Genomic DNA, 23,186 nt, shown 5'->3' on the forward strand with positions numbered 1-23,186 from the left:
CCCTATCTCTGAGCCAACACCACTAGAGTCAACATTACCTTGGGGTGGGGGGGGACTCAAGGAGCCAAGACTAGTCCAAAAGGAAGTGCTCTGAATTTGAAGTGCAGGTCCTGATAAGAGAATCCGAGCAACCTCTGATGTCTTGCATCAATGGAACTATGAAGGAAGTGTTGGTGAGGTTGACTGAGGTCATGAAGGTCCCAAGATTCAGAGCGTAAGAGACTAAGCGTAGAATCTCCATGCAAAAGTGTTTTTGTGCCACAAATCTGTTGGCGCATTTGAGGTCGCAAAAGGCTCACCAGTCGCCATTTTTCTTGGGAACTGCAAAGAAGGTGGAATAGACTTCTGAGTGAGGAAAAGACTCTATCACTCTATTTTCAGCAGATGTTCTATGGCAGCCAAGATCCTGGTGTGTGCCCCCCCCCCCGCAAGAGATAGAGGAGTGGTGAAAGTGGCCAGAGAGAAGGCTGGTAAACTCTATGGCATAACCAAATTGTATGAGTTGTTGTGCCCAGTGATCTGGCTGCAATTGTAGCCAACTGCTGTAGCTGTTCCCCCACTGGCAAAGACCTGGCATCACTGTCTTCCTTGTTGGTTCGGTACTGTCTTATCAGTAGGATTGGAACTGAGATGACCTCCTGAAATGCGAGACTCTATGAAAAAATCTCTACTGCTTGACCTCCTTTGGTCAGGTCTGGTTCATGATAATGTGTCATGAGATCAAAAGAAGTTTGGTTAAAAGGTTCTCATGTCATCCCTCCGTGGGTTTCTAGGCATGGCTTTCTTTCAGTCATTGGTCTCCACCAGGATCATATCCAGCTCACTTCCAAACGGCTGGTGGCCTTGGGAAGGGTCGGTCACAGCAATTGACTAGGAGTGAAGACCAGCTTGCCAGGCAGGTCAACCACAGAGCAGATCCGGTTGTAGCAGCCACAGCCATTGAGCAAGTGGTAAAAGACATGATGCTGAGGGATGTGTCTGCTAAGAAGATGACAACCTTGAGGACGTGGTTGGCACCCTTGGTTGCCCTTTTATCGACACTGGGAATTAGATGGTTCCGTTTTCGAGCCCAAACAATTGTAGTCCTGGAAATGAGGGCTGCAGCAACCACTGCTCTAATGGCTAGTGTCGAGGTCTCATGGGGCTTCCGTGAAGCATAACCAGCTTTTCTATCTGGGGCGTCCTCAATGGATCCCATTCCCTTTTCCAATGACAGGACTGAGTGCCACAATAGGGGCAACCACTAGTGCAGTGGTTCTCAACCTTCCTAATGCTGCGACCCTTTAATACAGCTCCTCATGTTGTGGTGACCCCCAACCCCAACATTTATCCATTTTACAGATGGACAACACTGATGCAGAGAGTCTTAGGCGACCCCTGGGAAAGGGTCGTTCGACCCCCAAAGGGGTCCCGACCCCCAGGTTGAGAACCACCGCGCGAGTGGAACCTACAGCATTTTCACTGCATGCAGGCTAAAGTCAAGATGCCCCCCCCCCTTCACCTCAGAGCAAGAATGAAGCTCTTTGTTCATTTCCCCCTCCCTCCAAGCTTATCCATTTAGGAAACCGATCTCTTACCTTTCTGTTTACATACAACCATTTCGCTTATTCCAAATTAAGGGACAAAAAGAAGAAAAAGAACGACAACTGAGCACTGTCAAGTTGCAAATGACTCGTGGCCATCCCAAGATCATGATGCTTTCAAGACAAGAGATGAACGAAGGTGGTTGGTCATTGCCTTCCTCTGTATATCCACCTTGGTGGCTCTTGTAAGGGCAGAAAGGCAAGGGCACAAAGATTGTAAATACAATAAATAGCAAGCCTGGTCTTCCTTGGTGGTCTCCAATCCAAATGCCAACCGTGGCCCACTCTGCTCAACTTCTAAGCTCTGATGAGATCGGGTTGGTCAGGGATATTCAGGCTGATGCCTTGCAAAACTGGAAGAGGTGTGGCTTAAAAGCAAGATTGGCCCCTCAATGATGCGGCTGGCCTCCACCCAGGCCAGAGCCTTTACAGCTCTGGCCCCCGCCTGGTGGAACGCTCTACCTCCAGCTACGCGGGCCCTGTGGGATCTTAATGATTTCCGCAGGGCCTGCAAGACAGAGCTGTTCTGCCGGGCCTTTGGGGAGTCCGGCCGCTGATGGTTCCCCCACCCTTTTCTATGACATCTGTGGACCCTGCCGCCCCTTTTCCTCTCCTCCTTTTCTTAGGGGATTAGTAGTTGGACGCCATCGATATATCTGATGTAGAACGCTGCTTTTTAATGGGGTTGGTTTTAATAATATAGAGCCATCATTTAATGTTTATTTAAATTTCGATATTATTGATTTTATTGTGCTCTATCTATTGTCTGTTCACCGCCCTGAGCCCTTCGGGGGAGGGCGGTTTATAAATATAAATATAAATATAATAATAATAATAATAATAATAATAATAATAATAATAATAATAATAATAATAATAATAATAATAATAATAATAATAATTGTCCTTCAAATACTATTCCAGCCACATATAGGTTAAAATAAGAGCCTTTTTTAAAAAAAGAGGAGGTGCCTGGCGGTCATTCACAACAGATCAAAAAAACCTGCACTGAAAAACCTACTAAGCTAGGAGAGTAAAGATAAATACGGTAGTTAAAAACCGACTCTATAGGGCACAGGTGTCAAACTCACGGCCCTCCAGATGTTATGGACTACAGTTCCCATCATGATGCTAGCAGGGGATGATGGGGACTGTAGTCCCTAACATCTGGATGGCTGCGAGTTTGACACCTGTGCTATAGGGATATGAAATGGATGGAAGAATAAAAACACTGCTGCCTGGGACATTACACCAGGCAGACATGATGCCAGGCAGGCTTTGGTAGAGCGCGAACTGCACAGTAGAGGTGCCTCCACCGGCAAAATCCCATGTCTGCTTTAGGCCCACTTGTCTTCAATAGGTAGAGCACACAGATACCTTCAATGGGCCAGCATGTACATGCTTAGGTATGAACTCAGGATACATACAGCAATCAATCAAATCAGGCAGAACATCATTGTAAAAAAAAATCAATAAACATTAAAACTTCAAGGTACCTTTGGGAATTTGCAAGGGTTTCCCAGAACAGATGTGTTTTCAAATTACCCAGAACGTGCACCAAGATGACACCAATCATACCACACCCTGTGGGAGGAAGCTTTATGGGGAAACCCTTGAACGAGCAGCCCCAATTTCAGCCGACACAGGTGCCTGGAGCTACACCCCACCACTGGCAAGCTCAGTAACATCTGGACCCAAGAAAGACACTTCTCTGATTCTCTCTAGAAAATGAGACACCTCCTGAGGTGGGACCCTTTTTGGATTCATTTAGAACAGGGGTAGGGAACCTGCGGCTCTCCAGATGTTCAGGAACTACAATTCCCATCAGCCCCTACCAGCATGGCCAATTGGCCATCTGGAGAACATCTGGAGAGCCGCAGGTTCCCTACCCCTGATTTAGAAGAAGAAGAAGAAGAAGAAGAGTTTGGATTTATATCCTCCCTTTCTCTCCTGTAAGGAGACTCAAAGGGACTTACAATCTCCTTTCTCTTTCTTCCCTCCCCACAACAAACACCCTGTGAGGTGGGTGGGGCTGAGAGAGCTCCAAAGAACTGTGATTAACCCAAGGTCATCCAGCTCGCATGGGTTGGAATGCACAGGCTAATCTGCTTCACCAGAAAAGCCTCCACAGCTCAAGTGACAGAGCAGGGAATTTAACCCTGTTCTCCAGATTAGAGTGCTCTTAACCACAGCATTACTATATTGTTTCATTAGAAACTCTGGGCATTCATCAGCAACATGTCATCTCAGCTTGACCCTTGACTCAAAAGGGAGCAGCAACCACCAAACAAGCCGGCCTGTATCCCAAGCTGACAGGCACTTCTTCCAGAATAGATTATATGTTTCTCATTGATCTGGGTCTGCAACTTGCGGCTCTCCAGATGTTCATGGACTACAAATCCCATCAGCTCCTGCCAGCATGGCCAATTGGGCAGGAGTTGATGGGGATTGTAGTCCATGAACATCTGGAGAGCTGCAGGTTGCAGACTCCTGATCTGGAAGATCCACAGCAGCAGGCGGGACCATTCCACCATTCCATGAACACACGAAGCTGTCTTATACTGCCTTATGACCATCATTCCAAAAAGGTCCGTATTGTCTATTCAGATTGGCAGCTCCTCTCTAGAGTTTCTAGAGCAATGGTAGCGAACCTTTGGCACTCCAGATGTTATGGACTACAATTCCCATCAGCCCCTGCCAGCATGAGCAATTGGCCATGTAGTCCATAACATCTGGAGTTGTAGTCCATAACATCTGGAGCGGCAAAGGTTCACCACCACTGTTCTAGAGTCTCTAGAGAGTCTTTCTTGTCACCTACTACATTGAGCCTTTTAACTGGAGGTGCCAAGGATTGAACGTGAAACCTTCTGCTGTACTTTATACTGAGTCACGCCTCAGGTCCATCAAGGCTGGGGGATTCTGTAAATCATCTCAGGTGCTGATTGATCCAGGTGGGAAGGGCATCTGTTCCCACTCCTCGATTCAACAAATATTGTCAGAGCGAGGGCCCAGATATCGTTGAGAAATCAGGTTGAGATATTGCTGGAACTGGGGCTCGTTTGAAATGGCCCCAGCACAAAATTGTAGAGCGGTGGTCCCTGGAAAGGGATCCTCAGGTAGGTCACAGAACACACACACACTGCTATATCACAAGCCCCTCCTTTGCAGAGAGTGAAACAAATCAAGATTTTCTGCTCATAGATACAACTTGGTGGCTTGTTCTTAGAAGAAAAAGAGTTCAGATTTATACCCCGTTTCTATCCTGTATGGAGACTCAAGGTGGCTTATAAGCTCCTTTCCCTTCCTTTCCCAACAACAGACACCTTTGCCAGGTAGGTGGGGCTGAGAGAGTTCCAAAGAACCATGACTAGCCCACGGTCACCCAAGAGTGAAGGAGTGCGGAAACACATCTGGTTCACCAGACAAGCCTCTGCCACTCGGGTGAAGGAGTGGGGAATCAAATCCGGTTCTCCAGATTAGAGTTTAGCTGCTCTTAACCATTCCACCCTGTGTGAGTGAGGCCTAGGATCCTTTGGGTGTCCCGGGGGGGGGGGGGGGCAAAGCATCAGAAGCAAAAAAAAAAGGCATGCCGTTTGTTGGATGAGGATCTGGGAGATCCCAGTTCAGATCTCCACCGTATCATAGTGAAGCCTGTGGGGTGACCTGTTCAGATCGAGAGCCCCTCTCTAGAGAGGTCTCTCCTGTCACCAACCATCTTGAGCCTTTCAACTGGAGATGCAGGGGACCGAACATGGCACCTTCTGCATGAAAAGCAAACATTCTCCCACTGAGCCACTGCCCCTACTCAACACTTGAAGCTGCCCGATACTGAGCCACGCCATCGGTCCATCAAGGCCAATACCGTCTACTCAGCCTGGCAGAGGATTTCCAAGTTTTCAGGCAAAGTCCTTTCTTGTCACCTTCTACCAGATCTTCTCCAACGGAGATTCCAGGGATCGAACCTGGTATCTTCCAGATGCCTACTGGGTGCTCTACCCCCGAGCCACGCCCCACTGAAGGGCCCACAAAACCAGTTGACAAGTAAAGCAGTCAAGGAGACCTTGCTAGGAATGACATTTGCAGAAGATTTAGCAGAGTGACATTTACAGCTCTCCCGTTAATTTCAAAGAGCTCGGCCCGGCGCTGACTCGACCCAGGATCACACAAGTTACCTCCCAGACCCCAAAGGTGTGTGCAGGGAATCTCAACAAGGCACCCATGCTCCTCCCCTGTTTCCCGGGCCACCTCCCGTCTCCAACACTGGCTGCAAGAACAACTAAGGGTCTCTCCGGACAGGGGGTCCGTCTGGTCATCCTCAGAAAAGGAACCAGACCAGAGGCATTCATATGCTGCCCACGGGGCCAGCCCTCCCCCTCCCCCTCCCCAGGCAGAAAGCGGGAAAGGGCTTAGCGGAAAAGCCATGGACTCTCCAGCTCCCAGAGAATCCACACCCCTGGCCTCGGCCACCGCACCAGTTCTCTGCAGCTCCCACCCTCCAAGAAACCGGATAGCATAGCATAGCATCTACGTGCATACATACATATGTGCGCGCACACCCCTCCCCGCCTGCATGGAAATCCCCAGAGGATAGGATTGGGGGAGAAGCCCTTTCCTCAGCCGACCTTCAAATGACATCCACAAGCGACGGTTCTCCCCCCACCCACTCAAATGCACAACACCCCCACCCCCCAGAAGAGCACAGATCGGGCCTACAGGAGGCTGAACAATGCCCGGAAGGCTGCAAGCGCTGCAGAGATTAATGGGGGGGGGGGTTTCCCGTGCATACCCCCACACTCTCGCCCCGGACTTCTGCATGGGCAGATCCTGCAGGCGTTTGTCCGGGAGCAACCCCAAAGGACACGCGGCAGGATGTCCGGACGAGGAGATATATATGCTTCAGACTAGGCAAACAAGTTACGGGGGGGGGGGGGGGGTTAACTTGGATCGACGCCCCCCCCCCCCAACGGAGAGCGCCCGGCCTCTCCGGGCAAGCAAGCGGGCTCCAACTCAAGCCTGAGAGCCAAGCCCCCACAGCGGGGTGCCGTCCAAGCCTTGCCTGCCCAGAGGGAAGATCTGCACCCTCGCAGGCCAGGCAACGCCCCGCCAGGGCTCCTCCCGAGTAAACCTGCAGGTCAGCGGCCCCCTCCTGCCCACCCCGCCCCCTCCGAGAAGACGCCACCCGCAGCAGCAGCGCTGAAGCGAAGGGACTGGGGATGGGGGGGGGGGGAAGGGGGCGTGGAGGGAGGCGCCCGCGAGCATCCCCAAGCAGAGGCCCGAGCGGGCGCGCCATCCGCGGGCTGAGCTGGAAGCCGTCGGGGGGTCCGTTGGAAGGGAGGGGGGCGCTTACCAGGGCGGCGTGGCCGACCAGCAGGAGGAGCAGCAGCGCCCACAGCCCTGCCCGGCCGCGGGGCACCGGCCGAGCCATCTCCAGGAGGCACAGCGGGGCGGTCCTCGCGGGGCGTCCAACGGGCTGGGGCGGGGGCGGCCTGGCCTTTGTCCGCGCGGCGAGCAGCAACCCCGCGCCGCCGCCGCCGCCGCCCGAGAGCGGGGAAGGAGCGGCCGCCGGAGGAGGAGGAGGCGGAGGGGGCGCGCAGCCGTCTGCGGCAGCAGCTGCCGATTGTTCTGCACGGCCGAAGGAGCGGGCGAAGGCGAGGGCGGGCCAGGGCTGCGGGGGCTCGCCGGTCCTGCCTCCCTTCCGCCCCCTCTCTCCCGGGCCAGGCCTGCCTGCCGGCGTCGGGCTGCCGCGCTCAGCACCGTCTCGCCCGCCTGCGCTCCGCAGCCGCTGCTGCCATTCGGTCAATGGCCGCGGCGGCGGGGGAAAGGGAGGCGGGCGGGCGGGCGGGGGGAGCTGCGGCGCCCTCTAGCGTCCCTTTCGGGAGTTCGCATGGGAGGACTCAGCAGTAGCCTCCTGGGCTCCCGGCGGGTTACAGGTGGAGGTCGCACCGGTCGACGCCGGCGCGTACGTAGGGGTGCGCAGGTGTAGACACGGCAGAGGTAGGGTTCAGGGGGTTCCGAAGGTTCTGTAGAACCTGTTGTTAAAATTTAAAATATCACTTTTTATGCTTAAAATATTTTTATTAAGTATTAATATTTTTATTTGAATCCCACCACCATTGGAACCTGTTGTTAAAATGTTTGAATCCCACATACATACATCCACATTGTGTGCGTGATGTCCGCATCCACAGGAGATATCACGGCACTCCCAACTGATGGTGGGGGTGGGGGGACATGATGATGATGAAGAAGAAGAAGAAGAAGAAGAAGAAGAAGAAGAAGAAGAAGAAGAAGAAGAAGAAGAAACGACTCCAAGTGGCTTACAAGCTCCTTTCCCCTCTTCTCCCCCACTACACCTTGTGAGGTAGGTGGGGCTGAGAGAGTTCCAAAGACTAACCCAAGGTGACCCAGCAGGAACGTAGGAGTGCAGAAACCCATCCGGTTCACCAGATAAGCTTCTACCACTCAGATAGAGGAGTGGGGAATCAAAGCTCTTGTCGAAGGCTTTCATGGTGGGATTCAACTGGTTGTTGTGGGTTCAGACATCTATTACAGAGAGAAGTCTGTTATACACTGTGTCTGTTATACACTGTGTCCTGGACACAGTGTGTAACAGACTTCCCTCTGTGATACACCTCTGAAGATGCCAGCCACAGATGAAGGCGAAATGTTAGGAACAAGATCCACCAGACCACAGCCACACAGCATAGCAAACCCACGACAACAAGGCTGTATGTTTCAAACCCCACTCCCATTTTTAGGAATGGCCAAGGCAACGCAACCCCTAGTCAGCTCCTTTTTTCTCATGGAACTGAGGCTGAAAAAGTTTGCCCACTACCTCACACCTGCTTTTTGGCACCCTGCTGTGTAATACATATTGCATCTGACTGAGCCGAACCATTCTTTTCACTTTGGTTTATATGCTTTGTGGATGAACTCACATCTAGAAGATAAGCTAGAGGCTTTTTTCAACTAAAAAGCTTTATGGCACCTTCACTGATAGATTTATTGTGGTATAAGGTTTCATGGACTGGAGCCCTCGTTGTCTGAGGCACAAAGAGTTTGCTTCAACAGGCAGCCTAAATATATCCCCCCCCCGCCCCCCGGGGGTGCGAGTGGGGCTTATAAACCGTGGGACAAAAGACTTCAAAGTGAAGGAAATCACGTCTGTGGCATTTCCATGCCAAGATCTGCAGAGAGGGATTCGTTCAGGTGAGACAAGAGCAAGTTCTTAGCGCAAAATGCATAACCAACTTGTGGAACTCACAGCCACTATATGCAGCAATAATTACTGACTTAGATGGGTTTAGATAAATACATGGAGGATAAGACTGTCAATCAGTACTGACCATGATAGCTAAAGCCTCCACGTTCAGATGCAGTGTACCTCTGATACTGAGTACTGTACTTCTTGGAAGCTCCAGCAGGAACAGCTGTTGCCTTCATGTCTTTTTGGGCCCCAGCCAAAGGCATCCAATTGGCTACCGTGGGAAACAGAAAGCAGGAGTAAATGCAGCTTCCGTCTAAGTCTGCGGGGGTCTTGTGTTCTTCAACTTTGCAGAGCAATGTCCGATAGTAAATTTTCGTTTCTCGGCCTTTGGGCCCCTACTGTTTTCCTTTTCTCTTTCTCTCTCCAAAGCCCATGTGTTTGAGAGAGAACAGTTTGTCCATCTGGCAAAGTGAGTTCGGTTCATGGAAAGCCCAAATAATAGCACTGAAACCCCACAATGCTTTTTACTGGGAGAGACAACTTGGAGCCTTGAGAAAGAGAGTGCGTACCCCCCTCATGTGGCCGTAGCTGGTATCTTAGATTCCAGAACTCTGCTCAATAAAGTGATCTTCCAGAGGGAGAAAGAGGAAATTGAAGGTGTGTTGAATACAGTTTTTATCTGATTGAACCATTTCAAAGACCACTAGGTATGCCTCTGAAACATCCCATAGAACTGGCCAGGAGAGCATTTTTAGAAAATGAATAGGATTCCAACTTGAATGTCCAAGTTGGAACCTTGGCTCTGCAGAAGAGCCTCTGCTTTATTTGAGGAACGTCCCGTGTTCAGTTCCCTCCATCTCCGGTTAAATGGGACCAGTCAGCAGGTGACGTGAAAGACTGCTACTTGAGACCCTGGGAAACCACTGCAGTCTGAATAAACAATACTGATGGACCAAAGGTCCAATTCAGTTTGACGTAGCTTTATGTGCATCTGTGAAAACGGTGCGCAAATTTTTATTTTATTTTTGCAATCTCTCTGTGTGTGTTATGCTGTTTTGATTCACTTATCTCACTTATTCCCTACTTCTCTCCCCGGCGAGACCCAAATCAGCTTCCATCGTTCTCTCCCCCTCCATTTGATCCTCACAGCAACCCTGAGAGGTAGGTTGGACTGAGAGTGGTTGACTGGCACAAGGTCACCCTGCCGACTTCCAAGGCAGAGGGAAGATTCAAACCCACAATTTCCCTAATCCTAGTCCCGCACTCTAAGGCTCATTCTGCACAGCATCTTTATACCGAGTTGCAATCATTATAAATGAACTTGTTTTCCCATTTTATAAGTGGAGCATGACTTTACTTATAACGATTGCAACTCATTACAAGTATGCTGTGCGGAATGAGCCTACGGGCTACACCACACTGATTTTAGATTTCGTTGTTTCCTGATTGGGTTTTTTGTGTGTGTGCATTGTTTGTTTGATGTATTTGCTTTGTTTTCTAATTCTGGAGTGTGTCTCGAGTTTCACACAGAACACTTGGGCCCCTTCCGTACATGCAGAATAATGAAGAGGAAGAAGAAGAGTTTGGATTTATATCCCCCCTTTCTCTCCTGCAGGAGACTCAAAGGGGCTTACAATCTCCTTTTCCTTCCCCCCTCACAACAAACACCCTGTGAGGTAGGTGGGGCTGAGAGAGCTCCGGAAAGCTGTGACTAGCCCAAGGTCACGCAGCTGGCGTGTGTGGGTGTGCACAGGCTAATCTGAATTCCCCAGATAAGCCTCCACAGCTCAGGGGGCAGAGCTGGGAATCAAACCCAGTTCCTCCAGATCAGAGTGCTCTTAGCCACTGCTGTTAGCCACTACGCCACTAATGCACTTTCAATCCACTTTGCTGCTGGGTTTTACTGTGCGGAATAGAATAATCCGCTTGCAAACAGTTGTGAAAGTGGATTGAAAGTGGATTATTCTGTATGTGGGGAAGGGGCCTTACTGTAAAAGAATTCTGGGGGGAGGGGGTTATCCTGCCCCCATTTCCTCATAGGCCTGCTCCTCCAGACAGAGCTATAACAAGCTAATTTTGCACCAAGGCAAAAATATAAAATTGCACACACACACCCATCCCCATACTTTCATAGCAGTTGTTTTGGTAAAATGCAAAATACGTAAATAACAAGGAACAAGAATAATAAAACATTTGTTTTAGTCATTAGATCTGCACACCATCAAATAGTGCATAAATAAACGAGTGCTTAACTTCTTATTTAAAAATACAAAATCAAGTACATGAGGGATGACCCATTTTTTTTACCGTTGTACTTTTCCGTGCATTCAATGAGGTAAATTCATGAATTGTTACATCAAAATTAATACTGGTTGTGGTGGGTTTTCCAGACTGTGTGGCCGTGGTCTGGTGGATTTTGTTCCTAATGTTTCGCCTGCATCTGTGGCTGGCATCTTCAGAGGTGTATCACAGAGGGAAGTCTGTTACACACTGTTACACACAGAGACTTCCCTCTGTGATACACCTCTGAAGATGCCAGCCACAGATGCAGGCGAAACGTTAGGAACAAGATCCACCAGACCACGGCCACACAGCCCGGAAAACCCACCACAACCAGTTGAATCCAGCCGTGAAAGCCTTCGACAAAATCAATACTATTTGCTACTTTGTGTTTTGCTGACAAGGCAGAAGTGTTTAGTAAACCCTACTGAACCATGGATGCTTGAAGGTAGTTTTTAATTACTTTTAACTTACTTTTAGAGGGTAGCCATATTCGTCTGCAATAGAACAGCTATATTTGAGTCCAGTAGAACTTAAAAGCCAATGAGATTTTCTGGGCATAAGCTTTCAAGAGTCTTACAGCCCCATCTAATGGGATGGGCATCCGGTCATGGCACCACGGCCATGCCAGCCTGCCACCCCTAAGGAGGCTTCTTGGCCATGGGGAGGCTTAAAATGGTGAAAATCCACTGTCAGGAAGCTCTCATTGGACTTAATGGACTTATGCCACCTTTTTGGTAGCATAAATCTGAAACCCCGGCCACCAAATGATGAGCCAATGGCCAGGAAGTAGAAGAGTTTGGATTTTTACCCACCTTTCTCTCCTGTAAGGAGACCACACGCTCCTTTCCTTCCTCTCCTCACAACAGACACCTTGTGCTGTAGGTGGGACTTAGAGAATTCTGAGAGAACTGTGATTGGCCCAAGGTCACCCAGCTGGAATGTAGGAGTGCGGAAACACATCTGGTTCACCAGATAAGCCTCTCTGCCACTCAGGTGGGGGAGTGAGGAATCAAACTAAAGTCAGCTCCTCTCCCAGCCATGGCCCCAGACTGCCTCCGCTACACAGGTGGGGGGGACGCAGGGATGCTGGCACAGCACCCAGCACCTCCAGGGAGACCCACAGTGGCCACCCAGAGATAGATTCACCGCTCCGCCAGGTCAAGTGCTCCCACCAGTGGATTCCTTCCCCACTTTGGATGGGGCTAAAAATTCCCTTCATCAGAGAATGATGAAGTATCAGATGAAGGGAGCTTTTGAAAGCTTACCATATATCCTGAAAATCTTGTTGGTCCAGGTACAACAGGGGTCAAATCTAGATATTTTTTTAAAAAAAGCTTACTGAAGCTTCTTTCGGAAGAAGCCACACTTACTGGCAAGCAGAGAAATAGTCAAAGAACACTGAATTTGGATAACCCTCAGCCAGATTATATTCATGAATGAACTGGAGAAGGTCCAAACTAATAGCAGATGAAATATCCAGAAACAACGCTAAGGCCTGATGCTTAAAACTCGGGATTTCTGGCAAAACTTGTGATACGTTCAAACCGCTGATATATCCACGGCTGCTTTTAAAAGGTTAATAGTACCCGTTTAAACAAATGAACTGCCCAAAAGAAAATCAAAATCGGAGATCTCATTTAAAGCTTCATATCACGTTTAATTCTATGCTGTCAAATACTGCTTTTCTTCCTATTTTGAATGACAGTCCAGCTGACGAGTTACACATTTATCTTATGACTCATAAATTGGTTGTCTTTTTAGAAAGGTAAAGTTTCTCCCTCAGTCGTGTTCGACCCTGGGGTACCACAGCAAGCAGTGATTTCATAGGCAAGCCGTTTTTGTGCAGTAATTTGCCATTGCTTTCCCCGGCTATTCTTTACCCCCTAGCTACCGACCAAGAAATGGATGGATGGCTGAGTTGACCATGAGCCAGCTGCCAGGATATCTGACCAACAGGGGGCTCGAACTCCTGACCATGTGAGTGGCAGCGCAAGCACTTAACCACTAAGCCATGCAGCTCGGTTGTCTTTTAGATTTTCACTTTCTGGATTCTCTAAATTCTGCTGGTGCTTCTGTACTTCCAATTATTTTTTCGCAACCCGTAAAAATATTTACCTTAGCACTATCATTTGCGTGCATCTCTTGCAAAGTATTCTGCAATCCGTAGATCATCTTAGAAACCTGCTGAATAATAATGCCTTTTGTCCATGGGGCTTAATTCACTTTGGCAACCCGAGTTAGGATATTATGCCATATGAATAACATGTACAAAAACTCATAATCAGTTTTCTTACTCAAACAGTTTCTGGGTATCTTTATGCAGTAGTGACACTAAGGCATTGGTCATTTCTGTAATCTGCACATTTAAGGCTGCCATTGAATTTTATTTTGATGACCGCCTAGTCTCAATGTAACCTTGTAGTGATATTTTTAATAATCCAATATCCTAGCAAGAGGTAGAGCTAGGAAAAAATGTGTGCATCTTTTGTACAGTGCCAAAGAATGAAATCATAGAATGATTTCATGACAGAAACGGCAGGTGCTCTTAACTGAGATTATGAGCTGAACATGCTACAAAATGTGTGTTTATTGTGCAAAAAGATACCCTTGTCACCTTCGGGCTTGCTCCGTTAGCATACCCCGACCCCTTGCGTTTAGAGATCAACGGCATCCTATTCAAACTTACTTTAGCCAATCCACTTCCCGCTATTTTCTTTGGTTTCAATGTCTATGAAATTCTATAGACATTATTCCATAGAGACAATGACATTGTCCATTTTCACTTACTGCGCAATCTGGAACATTTGCTCACAATGATATGTCTAGTGCACAATCCACAAACATCGAATAATGTTTAGCTTTTTTTACTTTGGATATGATCTCTTTACAGACTTCATTTCCTGGTAGCCCAATAAATTCATTTTTTATTGCTGGTGAAAAAACAGCTCACTGAGCCTTTTTTAAAAAAATTATGATATGCCATTTTAGCTCAATGTTACAGTTCATAAATGTTTGTTCTGAAAACCTGTTAAAAAACTCCAAAATGTTTTTTAGGCAAAATATTTCCAAAAAAATGTTTTATATGTGGTTGTGGAATGTACTTGAATGATCTTATTTCCAATGTGTATCTAAAATTATACATAAAACATAAATGTCCATTTTGTGCAAATTTAATAACAAGCCAAATAAAAATAATCCAATATGAGAAAAGGGAACCTTATGAAGTAATTACCTTTCTAAGCTTGAAAAAAACAAATCATGTATAGCAACAGCAATATATCTTAAGTGTTGGAAGTGAATGACTTTGTTGTCTCTTGACTTCAGAGGGGGACTTGACTAAAAGGGTTAGGGCACTGGGCATCCTTTCTCTACCGCTCTGACACTATCTCTTTGATGTGTAGATTGCTCCTTTCAGGGAAACATCTTTCCTTCCACCTGAGAGCCAGTGTGGTATAGTGGTTAAGAGCAGGTGAATTAATCTGGAGAACTGGGTTCAATTCCCCACTCCTCCTGAGTGGTGGAGGTTCATCTAGTGAACCAGATGTGTTTCTGTACTCCTGCATTCCTGCTGGGTGACCCTGGGCTAGTCACAGTTCTTTGGACCTCTCTCAGCCCCACCTACCTCACAAAATGTCTGTTGTGGGGCAAGGAAAGAAAAGGAGCTTGTAAGCCACTTTGAGTCTCCTTACAGGAGAGAAAAGTGGGGTACGAATCCAAATTCTTCTTTTTGCACCTCCACTTGGATGTATGCATTCTTCTCCATCTTGCAACCATGAGGGGCAGGTGGTAGGTCCTGTATCTTTCTCCATTCCTAGTGTACCCTTCTCTACCAAAAGTAGTAGAATGGTAACCTTATCTGCCTCAGGCTAGATTTTGTTTTATTATCATTTATTTATTTATTTATTCATTCAATTTAATAGACCGCCCTACCCCCCGAAGGGCTCAGGGCGGTTCACAAAACAATCAAACACTTAAATGCATCAAATAATTTCAATTAAAACAATAAATAAATTAAACATTAAAATACTAGCAACAGTAATCTTCCACCATTAAAATAAGTAGATGATGCCCGGCATTGACTGCTCTATTTGGGTCCTAGTGCCTACCTAAGAGAAGTAGGCAGGCACTAGGACCCAAGTGGAGCATTCTAAAACAAAGTCCATCCAGCATGTGGTGGATGAAGTCACCATTCTACTTAGTTCTTTTGGAGGAAAAGGGTATAGTTAGACCAGATTAGGAAAACTATATTTACTGTATTGAGAGCCAGTGTGGCGTAGTGGTTAAGAGCAGTAGGCTCAAATCTGAAAAACTGAGCAATAAGGGCCTGATGTTGCAGGAGAAGAGTTGAATTTATATCCCTTTTTCTCCTATAGGAGACTCAAAAGGGGCTTGCAAACGCCTTACCCTTCCCCCTTCCCACAACAAGTAGGTGGGACTGAGAGAGCTCAGAAGAACTGTGACTAGCCCAAGGTCACCCAGCTGGCTTGTGTTGGGAGTGCACAGGCTAATCTGAATTCCCCAGGAAAGCCTACACAGCTCAGGCGGCAGAGCGGGGAATCAAACCTGGTTCCTCCAGATTCGAGTACACCTGCTCTTAACCACTACGCCACTGCTGTTTCATATCAGATCGGAAGAGCACTGCATGTAAGAACTGTAAGCCAGAAAGAAAGACAAACAAGCAACGGAAGTATTTTGTCCTGGTGCACTATATTGGGAAAAAAAATTTCAAATAAAGCACAAACCCAGATTCCAAAGTTCTGTATTTTTTTCAAAATAAAGATCACACATTGTTTAGAGACAATCTACACAAGAGTTACAAAAAATAGTTGCCCAGGCATAAGCATACACAGGTTTGTTAATTATACACATATGGTTACAAGTGTGCTTGCAAAAGGGTCATTGGAAATATACACAAGGCTCCGTAAATGTACACCGTGTAGTGTTACAATTCTATATTCAAACAAGGGAAATTGACAGTATGTTACATTCACTTACAAGTAGACAAAATGCAAAATACAGTTTTATCTTCTGTACAAAAAGGCAAAGAGATTGACACTTTACAAGGCGGAAGGGGGAACTCTGATTGTAAAGGAATACTAAGGGGGGGAGGAGGGGCCTGTACTTTTCTTCACTTTTTCTTTTACTGCCACGAAAGAAATAAAACATTACTTTTTAAAGAGAGAGTCGAATAAACACTATTTTTGTTTTAAATCCCCAAACTGAATCGTTTGTGTATAACATTTAGAAAGGATCGCTACTCTCTGACTAGGTGACAAATAAAACCAAGCAATTTATTTTTAAACATTAACCAGGCTGTATAAAGAGAACATTTCCTTCAAAAGAAAAAAAATTTACTTCTGGTTGAAATTACAATTTACAATATACAACACTATATGCTACGACCATAAAAAGGGGGTGAATATACACTGAAATGCACAGGGTTTGCTAATTTATTTCCTTACCAAAAAATGGGTTTTATGTTGATTCAAACTTCTCCACATTTACATTACAGAGGTTTACAAATGTACAATTGTACAATCAAAAGTATGTTCCACTACTAGGGTACATTATAGATACAGATTAGACATCAAAACAAGAAAATACTACAAATTTTTATATATGCAAAGTCTACACCAAGTATACACTATATATTTATAGAAGCAAGACCAAAGTTGAGTTGGATTTTTTTTTCTACATGCTAAATAATGATAAAAAATTGCCTCCGTGTGAACAGAAGAAACTGGAGTAGGCAGTACGCACACATCCTTCACCTACTTTTAAAAACTTTCTCGGTGTGCACAGTCTCTCTTCTGATATTAACTGCTAAGCTTTTTTTTTTAGCACGTTATACTAAGAAAAAGGAATTTTAAAAGTTTCAGAAACTTAAAAACTTATTTTCAAATCGCAGCTTTAGCAAACGGATTTCTCTTTTCAATTTATAAACAGGAGTTAAATGCACATTGGTGCCATTTAACTAAAATTTCATCTCTCTCTTTTCGATTAAAAGAGAACAAAACCAGGGGTTTTGGAAAGGAAAAGAAAGGTCTCTGATAAAGTAGATGAGTTAAAAATCAGGTGTGTTTTCGTTCAACTAATTTTGAATGAGCCACCCTGAAAAGTTTCCGTATTTGAAATATAGTTACATCAGTGAACCTGAAAAAAGTGTGGCTTCCCATGTACATCTGTTGCCTATGTACAAGAATTCTATACACCACTGAAACAGCAGGGCAACGGAGTATTTAAAAAAATAATTAGTACATGTTATGCAGAATAAAATTAAAAGGAATTTACAAAGGGTATTTTTGCCTTTTGTGTGTCTGTGTGTGAGTGTTTTGTTCTCTTGTTTACATTTAGCAACCAAAAATTATTTTCAAACTGTATATTGGAATAGGATTGGTTGCGGGCTGTAAAAATTTCCAGATGGTCACTGACGCTTTCCGCGGTTCCGTCATCTCAGATGATACCGTTTGGGGGCCCGCAAATCGGCCCCAGGTCAACCCCGTTCTTCATGTAATACTTCTCCAGCTTGGCCAAGATGTGTTTTCCATAGGTGTATTTGCGAAGAGTGGCAATGTGTGGCCGGATCTACAAAATGAAAAAACAGAGAAGGGAATGAGCCATCTACGAGCATTCATGTTTGCTAAGTGCTGGATGCCAAGAGGGAATTCCTCTGCTGTCCCCAGAGCCACCGATCACCTACGTTACTCTGAAATGACCCCTTTCATTCTACTATATTTCTGCTTTTCCCTGAAGTGGGTTCAAGATGGCAATTGATTAAAAACAACAACAACAAATGAATGATGAAACTAATGGAGATGATCTACCCAGCAACTCCAATAACATCTTTAAGAACATCGCTGAAAAGTCTCTGTGAAGAAAATAGCCTGGTGCTTCTTTCTAAGCATCTGCAGAATAGTAACCTTCTAAGCACCCTTTCAGTGCAGCCTTGCACAAGATGAGAACAACCACAACAATATGCCGGTTCTAGTGGAGAAAGAACTACTGGGGAGAAGAAGAAGAGTTGGCTTTACATCCCCCCTTTCTCTCTTATAGGAGACTCAAGGGGCTTACAACCTCCTTTCCCTTCCCACCTCACAACGAACACCCTGTGAGGTAGGTGGGGCTGAGAGAACTCAGAAGAACTGTGACTAGCCCAAGGTCACCCAGCTGGTGTGTGTTGGAGTGCACAGGCTAATCTGAATTCCCCAGAGAAGCCTCCACAGCTCAAGCCGTAGAGCGGGGAATCAAACCCGGTTCCTCCAAATTCGAGTACACCTGCTCTTAACCACTACGCCACTGCTGCTCCTTGATAGAGCTTCTTGATAGAGTAGCTCCTTTGCACACAGAATGTGCCTGGGTCAATACTTGGCATTTCCAGTTAACAGGATTTCAGGCAGCAGGTCCTAGAAAAGCCCTTTCTCTCCCTAAGACCCTAGAGAACTACTGCTGCTCAGAGGAGACAATACTAAGCAATGTGGAACCCACAGTTCTACGTAAGGCAGCTTCACTGGGCAGAGGAAGGGTGGGAAGAGACCAATCAACCTTTAATTCAGTGTGATAGTTGAATGACCAATCGATATGTATTTGATCCCCGCATCCCAAGCAGGGGTGGAGCAGGTTAACACAGTACCATTTGCTCTACCCTTTTCCTGGCCAGTCTGAATATTATAACCAATGACTTAAATGTGGAATGCTGTGTGATTTCTCTGCTCAGTATATAGCTGGTCCTCTGGGAGCGTGCCCAATCATGGTGGAATAAACTGGTGGAGGCAATCTGTTAGATATGCTGGGTTGCTTAAGGCAAGTTTGCTCCTTTATGGGCCACACAAACTGGTATCTTGAGACAAATATCACAGGCAACAGTGAGCCAACACAGCCCCTAGGGGGCAATGTTTTAAATGGGATCTCAATGGCCCATCTCCATCTGCAGCATTTAGCACTGGAGACCCTGATGTGTCACGACCAAGGACAGCCCTACATAAAGCACACTGCAGTAGCCAAGCACTGGAAGTCACCGTGAGTGTATGATGGTCATACAGAGCAGCAGTGGCATAGTGGTTAAGAGCAGGTGCACTCTAATCTGGGGAACCGGGTTTGGTTCCCTGCTCTGTTACTTGAGCTATAGAGGCCTATCTGGGGAACTAAGTTTAGCCTGTGCACTCCAACACACACCAGCTGGCTGACCTTGGGCTAGTCACAGCTTTTCGGAGCTCTCTCAGTTCAACATACCTCACAGAGTGTTTGTTGGTGGTGGGCAGGAGGAGATGGTAAGCCCCTTTGAGTCTCCTATAAGAGAGAAAGGGGGGATATAAATCCAAACTCTTCCTCCTCCTCCTCTTCTTCTTCATCATCATCTAAGGACAGAACCCAGCCTGCTGGCCGAGCAGAGCAGAGCTGGCAAAAAGGCACTGCAGGCTATCAATTTCGACTGGGTATCCAGGACTGTAGCACTGTCAAAGCAGGCTGCTTCAGTTTCAAGGAAAAGGTAATAATTTCCTTCTGGTGCAGGCACACAGATGATGTAAAAGAAACAGTGGGAGAGGACAAAGGTGTGCAGAATCAGCCAGAGTCAAGTCAGGACCTTTGCTCAGTTCCAGGAATCAGCCACTTAGCCCAAAAGAGAATTCACTCATTTGAACGGGATGGAAATGCTACAGGTCACACTGGGAATACCAAAATACGTAAGAAAGCCTGGCGACCACTCAATAGATAGATTGCCAATACAATAATGGTCATCAAGACAAATGGCAAAAGTCCCCAAAGGCTGATTGTTGTGGGCTTTCCGGGCTGTGTAGTCGTGGTCTGGTAAATCTTGTTTCTAATGTTTTGCCTGCATCTGTGGCTGGCATCTTCAGAGGTGTGTTAACACTTCCCTCTGTGATGCAGCTCTGAAGATGCCAGCCACAGATGCAGGTGATATGTTAGGAACAAGGTCTACCAGACCACGGCCACACAGCCCGGAAAGCCCACCACAACCAGTTGAGTCCAGCCGTGAAAGCCCCCAAAGGCCTTTAAAAATCAAATGGGAGCTGGTTTTTCCCTCCAAGGATGGATCATCCCAAAGGCCATTATTTGTTGAAGGGGGTGCGTGGAGAACAGCATGGTATTGTGATCAGCGTGTCCAGCCAGGGTGTGGGAGATGGCGTTGAAGATCTCCAAGGAGATCTCTGGGAGAGCTTGGGCAAAGCCACATAGAGGAAGAATTTGGATTTACAATCTGCTTTTCTCGACAGCAAGGAGTCTCCAAGCGGCTTACAAACTGCTTTCCCTTCCTCTCCCCACAACAGACACCTTGTGAGCTAGGTGGGGCTGAGAGTTCAGAGAGAACTGTGATGAGCCCAAGGTCGCCCAGCAGGCTTCATGTAGAGGAGCAAGGAAACAAATCCAGTCCACCAGATCATTGCCCGCCGCTCCTGGGGAGGAGCAGGGAATCAAATCTGGGTCTCCAGATTAGAGTCCACTAATCCCCTACACTATGCTGGTCTCAGAAGCTTTCCATTGGTGGAGGGAGGGAATGTTTGAGCAAGGCCTCAATTTGCCAAGAACTTGGTGCCCTGCACTGCTTTCTGAACCAGCAGGATTAGACAACCCTTGAAAATGGGGACACGGTTACAAAGATAGCTGTGGAACAGTTGCAAAGGTTTCTCGACTTCCCTAGCGAACGACTGCGCAGAAGAGGAAGATCTCTCCGCTTCTTGGCTTTTTGTAACGAACAACGCTCCTGTAAGCAAACCAAGGCTGGACGCCTACCTTGTGCATGACTATCTTCCGTTGGGCTGGCTCCGCCACATCGATCATTTTCTGTACCACGTAGTTGGCGTACTGATCTTTCATCATGGTATATAAGGCACTGTGAGGGCCATCGTTCATAGTACACACCTCGTCAATCAGCATGGCACGCTCGGTGCGGGAGGCGTGTGTGACGCATTTCTCCACCACGTTGCTGCAGCAAATATTTTTTTAAAAAAAATTGAAAACAGGTTATCCCCCCAAACAGCCACAAAGCCAACATATGCAGATTACCCCCCACAGAGATGACTTTCCATAAAGTGGGGGTGGGGGGGAAGGGGGAGGATGAACCTATAACACTCCATCGTCCAAAGAGAACATGAACGTATCTCCCACGTTGAAGGTACACACGGGCTGACTATGCAAGGTGAGGATCCCGCGGCTTTAAAAAGAATTGGCTGCGGAGTCTTTGTTTTGGGGGCATGTTTGGCATTATTACACACCGCCCTGTTTACAGCCGGGCAGGTATTATTGACTGGCTTTTTGCTCGTCTCAGGGGCGGGGGCGGGGATATTTTGCAGGTTGTCTGTTGTGCATGCATCCCTGAACTTTTAATGCTTCAATTCTCTTACCAATATAAAAAAGGTTAACTGTTAAAGAAAATACAGCATGTGCACACTTTTCCTGAGCACTGAATGTCTTTTATGGTGGGGAGTGAGGGGAGAGGAGTAATGGCCAGGTGCAAACCACAAAAGGACATGAACCGCCATTTGATACGCTCTCCAGGTTCATGATCGTCCATCCCCCGATGCGCTGTGAACCCAAGAGTCAAGACTGATCGTTTTTTCCTGGCGTGGTCTGAAATCACTGACTGCTTGTGTCAGGCTGCAGACGTCCCAGTTTGATGATCAAATAAACGGGCAAATCGGGTGTTTGGACTGATTGACGAATCTTATTATTTTTTACCTTTTTTAGTCTAATTATTGATTTATCAATCTATTGACATGGTTATTAAATTTTTTAAAACTCTAAAGATAGGCAGGAGTGGGGAGGCCACAGGCAATAGAAATGTTATGGCAGGAGAGGAAGTGAGAAGGAGTCGGCAACAGGGAGGAGGGTGAAGGGGGAAAGTGCAAAGCAGCCCAAGGGAGTGAGGGGGTGAGATTGGGTGGGTTGGCTGTGGGCAGAGGGAAGGGGTCCGGGGCAAAGCTGTGTCGATTGGCAAATCTGCCCTGCTCTGGCGGGGAAGCAAATTCAGTTCGTACTACAAATGGCTTTGCTTGCCATGGAGAGGGTGGAAAGTGAAAGCAGGGTTAGAGGAAATACGTCCATACAAGAAATCTTGCTACAATGGACATTCGCCTCCACCACATGGCAAACACCTTGTGCATAATCAGCCACAATGGGGAAACTGTTACATATGGCCAGGACTGACATTAACAGTTATATCACCAAACTGGCAGCCATCATCAGCTTGGTTCTGAGAATGGCAGCCAGGGGGGCTGGCGGGATAGCTATGGTACACCTCCCAAATATGTCTGTGTTAGATGGCTGCACCCTGGAGCACAGGAGGGACCAATTTGCCACCAGAGAATACAGCGATAACCACAGGTAAAGACAGCTTTAAAAGGGGAGTAGACAGATTTATGGAGGACAGGTCTAGCCACGGTGATTAAAGGGAACTTCCATATTCTGACATAGCCTCCAAATCCCAGTGCGAAGAGGACTAGATCAGGGGTAGGGAACCTGCAGCTCTCCAGATGTTCAGGAACTACAATTCCCATCAGCCTCTGTCAGCATGGCCAATTGGCCATGCTGGTAGGGGCTGATGGGAATTGTAGTTCCTGAACATCTGGAGAGCCGCAGGTTCCCTACCCCTGGACTAGATGGACTACTGGTCTGACCTAGCAGTGCTCTCCTTATGATCTTGATCTTCCTCCAAGAAGTTGAAAGTAGATCTCACCCCCCCCCTCCACGCTTTTCTATCCTCACCTTTTAAAGCCACTGTAGCAGCTTCTGTCCCCACTCTCTTTTATGTGAACAAGGCGTACATACGCCCCTCTGCACAGAATGGGAAAATGACAACAACTCTTTCCCACCTGCCTCTCCTTCACGCACACGTACTTTTGCGCTGGATGGGACAGGAGTGTACCACTGAGTCGCTCCTCCCGTGGGTCAAAATTACTATTTGCCTTGGTCAAAGATAACATAGGGAAAGGTACAAATTTTCCCTAGAAGGGCAAGTTACAATTTGAAAGGGTGATGATTTGAATTGAAAAAACAGAAGTGTTTCCACATCCAAGTACTGCAGACCAGCTGTGAAGTGCTGTAGTTTTTGTTCCAACCACTGTTTTGTGAATGGCTTCTCCCACTGAGTCACCATT

The 23,186-nt window shown here is 46.9% G+C and overlaps 2 protein-coding genes across 11 annotated transcripts in view; both read right to left on the reverse strand.

Moving 5' to 3' along the window:
• The window catches only part of SDC3 (syndecan 3), a 132,051-nt gene extending 124,652 nt beyond the window's left edge, over positions 1 to 7,399 (reverse strand). Inside the window, 1 exon segment of the mRNA XM_048501630.1 lies at positions 6,931 to 7,399. Within this exon segment, the coding sequence (XP_048357587.1) occupies positions 6,931 to 7,008 (78 nt within the window). The 5' untranslated portion in view covers positions 7,009 to 7,399.
• An 8,417-nt stretch (positions 7,400 to 15,816) lies between these two features.
• The window catches only part of PUM1 (pumilio RNA binding family member 1), a 91,574-nt gene continuing 84,204 nt past the window's right edge, over positions 15,817 to 23,186 (reverse strand). For all 10 annotated transcript variants that reach the window (XM_048499262.1, XM_048499253.1, XM_048499258.1 and 7 more), the window contains 2 exons: positions 20,824 to 21,016; positions 15,817 to 17,658 (listed from right to left, as the gene is read on the reverse strand). In XM_048499262.1, the coding sequence (XP_048355219.1) occupies positions 17,527 to 17,658; positions 20,824 to 21,016 (325 nt within the window). In that variant the 3' untranslated portion in view covers positions 15,817 to 17,526. The remainder of the gene's footprint in view (positions 17,659 to 20,823; positions 21,017 to 23,186) is intronic.

Source organism: Sphaerodactylus townsendi, linkage group LG06 (genome assembly GCF_021028975.2).
Source record: "Sphaerodactylus townsendi isolate TG3544 linkage group LG06, MPM_Stown_v2.3, whole genome shotgun sequence".
In the NCBI taxonomy this organism is placed as follows: Eukaryota; Metazoa; Chordata; class Lepidosauria; order Squamata; family Sphaerodactylidae; genus Sphaerodactylus; species Sphaerodactylus townsendi.